At 42.0% G+C, this 13093-nt stretch overlaps 1 protein-coding gene across 1 annotated transcript in view; it reads right to left on the bottom strand.

Moving 5' to 3' along the window:
* Positions 1–13093, bottom strand: part of CLRN1 (clarin 1) — a 49869-nt gene that overhangs the window by 6408 nt on the left and 30368 nt on the right. The window contains exon 2 of the mRNA XM_077292948.1: positions 6308–6487. Within this exon, the coding sequence (XP_077149063.1) occupies positions 6308–6487 (180 nt within the window). The remainder of the gene's footprint in view (positions 1–6307; positions 6488–13093) is intronic.

The raw sequence follows: 13093 nt of genomic DNA, 5'->3' as shown, positions 1-13093 counted from the left end.
TTTGAGTTCAAAAAGTCAAACTGTGCTCCTTCCAAGCTCTGCCATCAGGGCTGGGGAGTTGGAGTCGTGGAGTTTGAGTCAGTGTTCATTTTGATGGAGTCGGAGTCAGTATAAATTGGACCGACTTGAACTCCTAAAATATATAATAAATTGGGTAGAGTAGTTCAATGAAGTATGTGCTGTAAATTTTTTCATAAGAATTTGGGAACGTTATGAAATGTCCTATAAATGTCTGTTCTATTCATTATCTAAGGATCTAGGCTTTTAGTTGTGATTAATTTGTGCTGCACTTTACAGTAGTGAGGCAGTGCTGTGGAGTGGGAGTCAGAGTCGTGGAGTCTGCGACGGAGTTAAGACTCAGGGAAATTGAGTAGTCAGAGGTTTGGCTTACCATCTCCACAGCCCAACTTCACTGCCATGAGCCCAAACAGTAGTTTTCCCCCACATATTGGTTATTCCCGTACTCAGGAGAAACTGCACAACACATTTTGAAGTCCATTTTTTAATATTACCCTTATGAAAACAATAAATTGGTGGCTAAGGTAAAGTTTTTGTGAAAAAAAGTAAAATGTTAATTTTTTCCTTCCACATTGCATTAATTCATGTGAAGCACCTGAAGGGTTAATAAACTTCTTGAATGTGGTTTTTAGGACTTTGAGGAGTGCAGTTTTTAAAATAATGTCACATTTGGGTATTTTCTGTCATATCGGTCCCCTAAAGTTACTTCAAATGTGATGGGGTACCTGAAAAAAATGGTTTTATAAATTTTGTTGGAAAAATGAGAAATTGCTGATCAACTTTTAACCCTTCTAACTTGGTAGCAAACAATACATTATGTTTCAAAAATTGTGGTGATGTAAAGTAGACAATGTTATTTATTAACTATTTTGTGTGGCATAACTGTCCGGTTTAAGGGCATAAGAATTACAAGTTTGAAAATTGTGACATTTTCAAAATTTTCACCAAATTTCTGATATTTTCACAAATAAGCGCAAGTCACGTCGAACAGATTTTTACCACTATCATGAAGTACAGTATATCATGTGAAAACATTCTCAGAATCACTGGGATCCATTGAAGTGTTCCTGAGGTATTACCACATAAAGTGACACTGGTCAGATTTTAAAAAATGAGGCTTTGTCATTAACCCCTTCTTTCTGAAGCCTGTTGTCACCTTCATGACGGGGCCAAATTTTACAATTCTGACCAGTGTCACTTTATATGGTAATAACTCAGCGGATGCTACTGATTTTGAGATTGTGTTTTTTCGTGACATATTGTACTTTATGATAGTTGTAAAATTTCTTCAATAATGACTTGCATTTATTTGTTAAAAAAGGAAATTTAGCAAAAATTTTGAAAATGTAGCATCTTTTAAACTTTTAATCTCTATGCGTTTAAATAATAGAGCTATATCACATAAAATAGCTAATTAATAACATTTCCCACATGTCAACTTTACATCAGCACAATTTTGGAAACATAATTTTTTTTGTTAGGAAGTTATAAGGCCTAACAGTTGACCAGCGATTTCTCATTTTTCCAACAAAATTTACAAAACTATTTTTTTAGGGACCACATCAGGTTTAAAGTGACTTTGAGGGTCTTATATGACAGAAAATCCCCAAAAGTGACACCATTCTAAAAACTGCACCCCTCAAGGTGCTCAAAATCACACCCAAGTAGTTTATTAACCCTTTATGTGCGTCACAGGAATTTTTGGAATGTGGAAGGAAAAAAAGAAAAATAAATTTTACTTTAGACCCATTTTTTTTATTTTTGTAAGGCTAACAGAAGACAATGGACTCCAAAATTTGTTATGCAATTTCTCTTGAGCATGCTGATACCCCATATGTGGGGGAAAAACACTTTTTAGGCACGCGGCAGGGCTCGGAATGGAAGGAACACCATTTGACTTTTTGAATGAAATATTTCCTGGAATAATTAGAAGATGGCATGTTGTGTTTGGAGAGCCTCTGATGTGCCTAAGCAGTGGACACCCCCACAAGTGAGATGTGTGGTGAGTAGTGTTGAGCATTCCGATGCTGCAAGTATCGGGTATCGGCCGATACTTGCTGTATCGGAATTCCGATACCGGGATTCCGATACTCTTGTGGTATCGGGTATCGGGTATCGCAACAACATTAATGTTAAAATGTGTAAAAGAGAGAATTAAAATAAAAAATATCGCTATACTCACCTCTCCGACGCAGCCGGGACTTCAGCGAGGGAACCGGCAGCGTTGTTTGTTTAAAATTCGCGCTATTACTTGGTTACGTGAATTCCCGGCTTGTGATTGGTCAGGTCGGCCACGTTGCCGGGACGCGGACCAATCACAGCAAGCCGTGACGAAATTACGTCACGGCTTGCTGTGATTGGTCTGCGTCCCGGCAATATGGCCGCCCTGACCAATCACAAGCCGTGACGTCACGGGAGGCTGGACACGCGCCCATTTTAAAATGAGCGCGTCCAGCCTCCCGGCTTGTGATTGGTTGACCGCGGCGCAACCAATCACAAGCCGTGACGTCACGGGAGGCTGGACACGCGCCCATTTTAAAATGAGCGCGTCCAGCCTCCCGGCTTGTGATTGGTTGACCGCGGCGCAACCAATCACAAGCCGTGACGTCACGGGAGGCTGGACACGCGCCCATTTTAAAATGAGCGCGTCCAGCCTCCCGGCTTGTGATTGGTTGACCGCGGCGCAACCAATCACAAGCCGTGACGTCACGGGAGGCTGGACACGCGCCCATTTTAAAATGAGCGCGTGTCCAGCCTCCCGTGACGTCACGGCTTGTGATTGGTCAGGGCGGCCATATTGCCGGGACGCGGACCAATCACAGCAAGCCGTGACGTAATTTCGTCACGGCTTGCTGTGATTGGTCCGCGTCCCGGCAACATGGCCGACCTGACCAATCACAAGCCGGGAATTCACGTAACCAAGTAATAGCGCGAATTTTAAACAAACAACGCTGCCGGTTCCCTCGCTGAAGTCCCGGCTGCGTCGGACAGGTGAGTATAGCGATATTTTTTATTTTAATTCTTTCTTTTACACATTTATATGGTTCCCAGGGCCTGAAGGAGAGTTTCCTCTCCTTCAGACCCTGGGAACCATCAGGAATACCGTCCGATACATGAGTCCCATTGACTTGTATTGGTATCGGGTATCGGTATCGGATTGGATCCGATATTTTGCCGGTATCGGCCGATACTTTCCGATACCGATACTTTCAAGTATCGGACGGTATCGCTCAACACTAGTGGTGAGCACCTTGAACCCCCACCTTGAAAAAAATCAAATTTGTCCCACAAATATATTATTTAGTCCCAATTTTTTTTTATTCTTACAAGGATAGCAGGAGAAAATAGACCCCAAAATTTGTTGTGCAATTTCTCCTGAGTACGCCGATAACCCATATGTGGGGTAAACTCCTGTTTAGGCTCACGGAAGGGGTCAGAAAAGAAGAAGTGACGTTATGTAATGCAGACTTTGATGGAATGGTCTGACGGTGTCATGTCTCTTTTCGAGAGCCCCTGATGTGCTTAAACAGTGGAAAACCCCAACAAAGGACACAATTTTGGAAGGTAGAAACCTCAAATGTATCTAGATGTGTAGTGAGCATCTTGAATCCCCATCTGCTTCATAGAAGCTTATAACGTAGAGCCATGAAAATATAAAAATCAAATTTTTCATACAAAAATGTTATTTTAGCCCCATTTTTTAATTTTCACAAGTATAGCAGGAGAAAATGGACCCCAAAATGTGTTGTTCTATTTCTAATGAGTATGCCGGTACCCCACATGTGGTCAAAAACTACTTTTGAGGCACGGAAGGAAAGAAGCTGCATATTGGAGTTGACATTTTGCTAGACTGGATTGAGGGTTGCACGTCACATTGGCAGAGCCCTTGAGGCTAAGGTGCCAGAACAGCAGAACCCCCATAAGAGACCCCATTTTACAAACTACACCTCTCTTTGAATTCATCTAGGGGTGCAGTGATCATATTGACACCATGGGTATGTCACAAAATTTTATACCATTGCGCAGCGAAGAAAAAATAACTACATTTTTACCACCAAAATTTTGTTTTTGCCCCAGATTTTACATTTTCACACTAGGAATTAGGTAAAAATGGCACCAAAGTGTGTCCTACAATTTCTGCTGAATCTAGAAATAGATGGCTGTATAGTACTGCTTATCCATATGGCGTGACTTGGGAGGGACACAGCGCCATTGGCAAGTCATGATCTAACTAAGTTGCCAGTGCCTGGTGATCAGGATCTCGTTATGACATCGGGTCACCATAGCAATGATCGGGACCCCATGATGTTGTCACTTGGTCACCGATTGAAGGGCAGATCGCCATGATGTATATACAGCTCTGGCAAAAATTAAGAGACCACCACATAAAAATCCTGTCATGGGCAGCCCAATCTCCAGACCTGAACCCCATTGAAAACCTCTGGAATGTAATCAAGAGGATAATGGATAGTCACAAGTAGGGTTGAGCGACTTTTATTTTTATAGGATCGGGTCGGGTTTCACGAAACTTTCTCAAAAGTCGGGTCGAGTGAAATCGGCCAATCCTATAAAAAAGTCGGGGTCGGGGTCGGCCGAAACACGAAACCCAATGCAGTGCAATGGGATACTATGGTTCCCAGGGTCTGAAGGAGAGGAAACTCTCCTTCAGGCCCTGGGATCCATATTAATGTGTAAAATAAAGAATTAAAATAAAAAATATTGATATACTCACCTCTCCGACGCAGCCTGGACCTTACCGCTGGTAACCGGCAGCCTTCTTTGCTTAAAATGAGCGCGTTCAGGGCCTTCCATGACGTCACGGCTTCTGATTGGTCGCGGCTGCCCATGTGACCGCCACGCGACCAATCACAAGCCGTGACGCAGAAGACGCATAAAAGCTGTGATTAAAAATCATGGTTATTCCACAAAATATTGATTTCTGAACTCTTCCTGAGTTAAAATATTATTATTGTTGTTTCTAAATGATTATGAACTTGTTTTCTTTGCATTATTTGAGGTTTAAAAGCCTTGTCTTTTGTTTTTTAATTTTGACCATTTTTCTTTGTCAGAAAAAAAATTACAAAAATTATTGCTTGGAAATTCGGAGACATGTTGTCAGAAGTTTATACATAAAATAAAAGAACAGTTTACATTTTACTCAAAAATATACCTATACAGAGAAAAATAAGACAAACTGAACATTTTGCAGTGGTCTCTTAATTTTTGCCTGAGCTGTGTATTGCACTAGTTGGGAAGTCCTTCCCGACCATGAACTATATATACTGCAAATGTCAGGAAGGAGGTAATGTACACAGGTTACTAGTGTTCTGAAGCTGTGCGGCCGTCGCTCTGGGTGCCCAGCTGCCGGGAGGAAATGAACTTTATTCCTCCTGGCAGCCTTGGGCTTTCAGTCAGAGGGGTGCTGCCGATGCGGCTTAATCACCACAGTTTGCATAGTGAGCAGCGGCTGTAACTGTACCCCGGTACTGACAGCTGACACTAAGGGCAGGTGCAGACGACTGTATATTCTCTCATAAGTCAGAACTGAATCATTTATGCAAATCACACTCTGATAATACTTTGGTCAGAGTTTGATTAGAATGTTCTCTCGGATGAGGAGAAGATGGAGAAAAAAAATTATCCATCTTCTCCATTCTGACAGTCTGTGGAAATGGGACTGCACTCAGATGCAATCCAAATTGAATTGGATCCAACTTGGGCATACAGCGATTTTTAACTTCTGACTGGGGAAAATTTCTTACATGTGCATGGCCCCACAGAATAATATTGGTCCAAGTGTGATCCAATTTTTGTTTGATAATACGGTTGTCTGCACAAGCTCAAATCCTGAGGAATGAAGTTGATTTCCTCATGGTAGCAGGGCTCTCAGTGCGAAGTCAGTTTGGGTTCAGAACGCAGTTTACTAGCTTTTTTTTACATGACAGGTTCCCTTTAAACGTGAACGTGTGAATGATGCCTCATATGCAAAAAACAGGCATCTGAATGAGGCTTTATTAGCATCCTAAAATTAACACACGAGGTGTGCATTAATAATAGATTTCTAGCATCTATACTCAAAGCATATGTGAATAATTTAAATCATCAGTAAGTATCAGGTGACAATCCTTGTAGGCATGCAATGTATAAAATGTAGGCTTTATTCCCTAGTACATACGTATCTCCATCTTTGCCATAATCCAGAATTGTAGGATGGTACATTGCACATCTATGGTCTCTGTACCCTACTTGTTCACTGAATAGCTGGAACGTGGAAAAGAAGATTACTTACATGATATGAAGCACCAGAGATATAATCCCACTGGACCATGTAGAGATTCGTATGGTTTTCCGAAGGCGTTGAACATGAAGAAGCCAGTCCCCACCAGAGCAAACACAATAAGTACGGTACTGAATATCACCACACTGACATGCATGCTGGCAGGAATAACATTCAGCAAGTTGGGAAAAACTAAAAAAAAAGAAGAAGTACATGTGATGTGCCAGTTGGAAAGAAAAATACTATTTTTTGCTACACGCTGCAACTCCTATATGATAATATTATACATATAGCTGGATAAATGCACAAAATTGTCATAGTTTGGCCCGGCATTGCCAACTTGACTTTTTATTTTTTTCCCGCCAGCTTATCAAAAAATCATAGACAGACAATATTTTTTGTGGACACATTGGAAAACCATAATAATGATTATAAGTGATTAGGGTTGATCGAATAGCTTTGGCTAAGTGCTTATGCAGCTGCGGCGCTCGTTGATTATCGGGAGCGCTCCAGGTATGCAGGTTACCGATGCAGCTATTCGTTAAGCGCTATAGCTATTCGGATAAGCTCTTATCCAAAGCCATTCGATCAACCCAATAAGTGATCCATGTCAATAAATTTGATGTGAAGACATCAGCTGCATTCAATGTAAACTGTATTTTGACTGAAATTATCATTTTAATCTGTAAAAGTTTCTTCAGCTCCAAAAAAAAAAAATCACAGATGCCTTAAATTTATTTTTACAGGCAGGGCAAAAAAGTTACCTTCTTTTACGGACAGTCTTGGAATTTCTGGATGGTTGTCAACCCTGGTTTAGCCTCTACACAAGTACAATGAATATGATAAACAGCTATTATAAATCCCTGGGCCTCTCACTCTAGGCCAGGACTTCCAGGTTTGATAGGCCTCGCACTGTGACCTTAGTGGGCACATACACCGAACCTTTAAGGGCTTATCAAACCCAGAGGCCGCGGCCTAGCATAATAGGCCTGAGGATTTCTGCCGATGATGATCCAAAGATATGATGTGGACCAGATGGGTGTCAGTTAGGAGAAGAAGGGTCAAAGAGATGAGCATAAGGATTTTTTCAGTCTTTAACATTTTGATTTCCTTTTATAATTGAAAAAAATGATGACTGGTATTGGCCATTTTGCCATTATAGTGCAGATGCGAATTACAAAAAATCATAAATGCGAATGCAGATTTTTGTAAAATTTAATTCCACTCACATTTATTCGCTTATCTCTACTGCTTATCATTACATTTCACAGGAGAATCCATGTTCTTCAGACCTTGTTGGGGCGTGTTCTTTTTTTACCCTGCATGACGCCTCCTGCCTACAATTGGTCAATGTCATGCAGGGGATGCAATCTGAGTGCAATTTACCATTTTACCATTTCATCTGTAATTACCATGCAGACAAAAACCATAAATGAGAAAAGTAGTCATCCTCCAGTTCATTTCTTACATTGGATGTATGCATCATGAATATTATCACTCATTGCATTCTATTGTAGAAAGAAAGCAGTCTGTGTGCTGGTCCTTGTGCTCGCTCACGTAGCAGATATGTGCAGAAGCTGCCGACTATTTGGCTGTCGTCACACTAGCAGTATTTGGTCAGTATTTTACATCAGTATTTGTAAGCCAAAACCAGGAGTGGGTGATAAATGCAGAAGTGGTGCATATGTTTCTATTATACTTTTCCTCTAATTGTTCCACTCCTGGTTTTGGCTTACAAATACTGAGGTAAAATACTGACCAAATACTGCTAGTGTGACGGCAGCCTCTAAGTTCAATAGTCTGGTATATAAATCGGGCCAGACTAAACATGCTGCAATTTCACTAGCGCATAGGATAAGATTGGTCAGTGTGTGAACTGTTGCATTCATGGACCTGTGTGATAGGTGACAGATGATAGATACTGGTTAATGTAGTGAGTCGCCCCGCCAGGGCCGTGGGGTACTCGGTACCGGATCCTGAGTTCACAGGGAGATGTCACGGCAGAGACCCGGTCCGTGGCCCAGGGCTCCCATGTAAAAGGGAAAGGTCTTTAAAGGGAATAAAGTTTATGTTCTTGACGCCACCTGTGGTACTCGGTCAGTGGGGACCGACGCTGCTTCAAGGGGTCCTCTGGGGAGATGTTATGGCAGCTAGATGGTATAACTTCCCACAGGCGAAGTATATCCCCCGGGCTCCCAGTGTGTAGATGGAAGATGGTGAATGGCGCAGTAAAGAACAAGGACACAGGTTTGCAGTCTCTTTACCTTTACTGAAGACTTCAGGCAGCCACAGTCCAGGGCACCAGATCACAGGGCAGACAGGGTCCGGCCAGCTTGGAGGCAAGTTAGGAGTCCCCTTATCCAGGTGGAAATCAAAGCCTTCCTCTAGTGCCGTATTGTTGTAGTCCCTTACTGCCTAAGGCTTCAGATAAGGTCCTCACAGATGTTCTCTGTCCCCCATATAGGATAGGACATAACCCGTATGACTGGTGACTTGAGTCTGTTTATAGGGACTCTAGCACGCCCCGGGCTCTAAAGGTGTCACTGTGTCTCCTGGGTATTAAGGCGGACAGGTAATGTAAAGTTCAGCTGTCCTTCCTGTCTTTGATGTAACTCGTAGAGTTCCTTACACCCTCGGTGTTCCGGCTACCGGTCTCTGCACCTCAGAAGGAGGCAGCCTACTCATGGCTGGTCTCCCCCGGTATCCTCTCCTGTACTTTGCTCTCCTTCACGCTCACTGTAAGATATTCGGCTTTCTGTATGTCTCTTTCCGGGAGCTGCTGCACTTCGGCTACACAGCTCTGTAAACCCTCTTTTGCCTCAGACTGATACAGTCTGTTTTCTGGCAAGGACTGAACTGACCTTTCCTTCCAAAACTACCTTATATATGGGGAGTCACCTAATAAATAGGATCAAAAGCTCCCCCTGGTGGCCTGGAGTGTCAATGTGTTGCATGCTTGTGTTTCCCTGGCGACAGTTATCCCTTCTTGCCTCCAAACGTAACATCACTCTCCCCATGAGGAAAGCAATGCTACTGTGATGACCAGGACCCTGGGGCGCCACAGTAGTCTTAATGAAATATATATTTTCTCTTGAAATGGTAAGCTTGGCACATTCTTTATATAGGTCTTCTTGTTATAATTGTGCTTATTGACCTGTCATTGGCAGCTCAAAATACCAATACAGGTTTGTTTATTAGTATAACTAACTGGTTTAATGGTAAAAAGATATTTGCCACTCCAGGGTACGTGTGACTGTGCAAAATTTTGTGGCTGCAGCTGCTTTAGTGCTGATGCCAATCCCGGACATGCACACATACATACATACATACATACATACATACACACACACATTCAGCTTTATATATTAGTTAGGAATTTTATATATTAGTAATTTTCAGACTTTGAATGTTTATACCCTTAAACCAGTTACGCAAATGCAGGAAACAGATGATGGGCCCCTATAGCGTCTCCCAACGCGTTTCATCCACTCACGGATTAATCAGGGGAGTGTAAGCGATACCTGTAGTGGCTGCATGCATTTGAAGGAGCATGTAATTTAAAGGAATATGGGACAGCCTCTTCAGGAAATGGGTGAGATCTAACCATATCATCACTTTAAACTGAAAGTGACACAGGTTCTGGTGCTAACAAGGGATATCTAACCCCATCTATGATACTGAAGCACACATTTGTGTTGTGGTCACATTTTCTTTGCAGGTAAAAAAATGTGGATGTATGCATTATTATACAAGGCTTCCTTACTGACAATGGACTAAGAGATGGGCATATAGCCCATTATAAAGTAGGAGTCTTGGTATGTCATTCATCATTTTTGGCCCTCTAGTTTATTACATATGCTGCAATATTTTATGCTGATATACAATAGTGTGCCAAATACATATTCTTGTTACAATTTTGAGCATAGTAATATGATGGGGCGGCATGTGCTTATCGGAACATTGGTAAATAAGTGATTGGGGCAAATTGTTATTAGTGTATGATGCCCAATAAGTGCGGTGTGATATAAGGCAAACAGCACGACTTTAAGCTCCTCAAGCTCATTCACCTTTTGTGGCAGCCCTGATTATAATAGGCTTAGTGTTGTGGTTCGTTCGTCTCTGAGTTGAAATTTTTTTTCTTGAGACCTATCTCTGGACAAGTTTGGAAAGAGCCACTTTTGGTACACTTTTGGTATAGGTTCCTATACAGGACCATACCATAAACATTGTTATCAGCCTTTTTACACCTTTTCCCCTTTTGTGTCTCGTAGTGTCATGTTTGTTTTTTTCACTTAGGTGGTTTTAGTTTGGCACTTTTTTTGTTTGTTTCTATTTTTGGAGATAATAAAAGTTGAGTTTTAGGTCCATTGCTATTTACACATACTTAGAGAATAAACCCCCTACACGTGCACATGAGCTTGTCAGATGTTAACAGTGAAAAGATATCCGGCACTCTGTGAGTGGACTAAAATCTTCAAATTTATATCAGGAACATAAATATAGACAGGACAGCTCAGTCAGCAAAACTAGCGCGTTTCGAACAGAATGTCTTAATCAAGGAGCTTGTGGAAACGCGCTAGTTTTGCTGTCTGAGCTGTGCTTTGTATATTTATGTTCCTGAAATAAATTTGAAGATTTTAGTCCACTCACAGAGTGCCGGATATCTTTTCACTGTTAACATCTGACAAGCTCATGTGCACGTGTAGGGGGTTTATTCTCTAAGACTGATGAACTGGATTCCCCATTCTCCGCGTAACTGGTTTAAGGGTATAAACATTCAAAGTCTGAAAATTACTAATATATAAAATTCCAATTTAATATATAAAGCTGAATGTGTGTGTGTATGTGTGTATGTGTGTATATGTCCAGGATTGGCATCTGCACCGTCGCAGCTACAGCCACAAAATTTTGCACAGTCACACGTCTGGACCCTGAAAGCATCATAGGCTATGTTGTGAGGCAAAGTTTTAACCCCGCGTGTTCCAATTCACCAAACAATTTTGCCCCTATCTACATAATGGGGAAAAAGTGAAAGGAAAAGTGTTGGAGGCAAATTGACAGCTGCCAGATGTGAACAAGGGGGACTTAAAGAGTGAGAGTGATGGTGCCAAAGAGTATATACCATACAGTTGCTAAGGTGGGGCCCCGACATGGGATACTCACCACACACGGGGATATGAACACACACACAAAATGCGCCACACACTACCACGTGCTTGAACACATATACCACCCTCATCACACATTTCACCACACATTCACCAACCTCGCCACATAAAAGTCGAAAAACAAAAGTTCGCCGCTCAAAACTCGCCACGCGCAAAACTCGCCACATGCAAAACTAGACTCACGCAAAACTAGGCTCACGCAAAACTAGCCACACGTGCAAAACTCACCTCATGGAAAACTCACCACACGCAAAACTTGCACACGTGGAAAAGTTGCCACATGCACAAAAGTTGCAACACATGCAAAAGTTGCCTCACACAAAACTTGCACATACTCAAAACGCACCACACATAAAACTCGCCACGCGCAAAACTCGCCATACGCAAAACTTGCTGCACACAACTTGCTACACTAACCTGTCACACGCAACTCAACACACAAAAAGTGGCTACATGCATGTCGCCACACAAAACTCATCTCACAAAAGTCGCTACATGCATGTCGCCACACGCAACTCAACACACACAACTTGACACATGAAACTCGCCCACACACAAGTCTGGTATTATGCTTCAAAAATAAAAATCTGATTAATAAGCAGACAAACTACAAGAGCAACAAATGTACTATATAGGAAATACGGCAGCTGTCAGTCACATGACCTCTCTATTATGTGTGAGCTAATATATACTGCCAGGGGGAGGGCTTCCTGTTGGCTGGGGATTTATCAGGCTGCCAATAGCAACCAATCACAGCTCAGCTTCTATTTTGCTACAGTTAATTAATCTGAGCTCTGATTGGCAACAAAGGACATTCTCAGTATAACAAAGCTTGTGTGAGGTAATAGCATGTCAGTTAGGGTGTGTTGGTGGAAATGCTGATGTCAGTCACATTACCTCTATGTGAGAGGATATAGAAACTGCCAGTTAGAGACTATTTTTACCACATTAATGCCTCAAGAAAAGGAATTCCATGGCACGAATGTCAGCTGATGCGAAAAGAAAAGCTGCATTACGGGCCAATGAAAAATGTGAAGACCGAGAAACAAGGCTGACACATGAGAACAGCAGCTGCTTCCTCAAGAGCCAATGAACTTTCTGAGCAGAGGGAAGCGAGGCTTGCAGACATGAATAAATTTTTGTTAATACATTCTATTTTGCTAACAGCAGTTATTAACCCGGGCGAAGCCGGGTAGTACAGCTAGTATTTTTATAAACGCAAAACATATTGCCCTATTTTTACCATTACCAGAATGTACAATGTGTCCTGAAAAAACAAAGTCAGAAATACCGAGATATGTAGAATCATATCAGCGCTATGATCACGTAAAGTTACACATGTTGGATTTGAAAAATGTTTCTTGGTCATTAAAGGGAATCTGTCAGCAGAGTTTTGCTATGTAATCTGAAGACAGCAGGAGATAGGGGCTGAGACAGCTTTCCGGGATGTGTCACTTGTCAAAGTGTGAGCTGTTTACTAACTGTCAAGGATTTATCACTAAGAGATTAACATGGCTGCACTGCACTAGTCCAGCAATGCCCCTTCTCCTGTGAAAAGCAGCTCACTGTCTATGGACTTTGTACACAGAGCGCCTGATGTGGGCGGAGTTAGCTTTCTCAGCTCTGCTTC

Source organism: Ranitomeya variabilis, chromosome 2, assembly GCF_051348905.1.
Source record: "Ranitomeya variabilis isolate aRanVar5 chromosome 2, aRanVar5.hap1, whole genome shotgun sequence".
Taxonomy (NCBI): domain Eukaryota; kingdom Metazoa; phylum Chordata; class Amphibia; order Anura; family Dendrobatidae; genus Ranitomeya; species Ranitomeya variabilis.
Note: the sequence above shows the minus strand (reverse complement) of the source record. Positions and strands in the feature narration are given on the sequence as shown.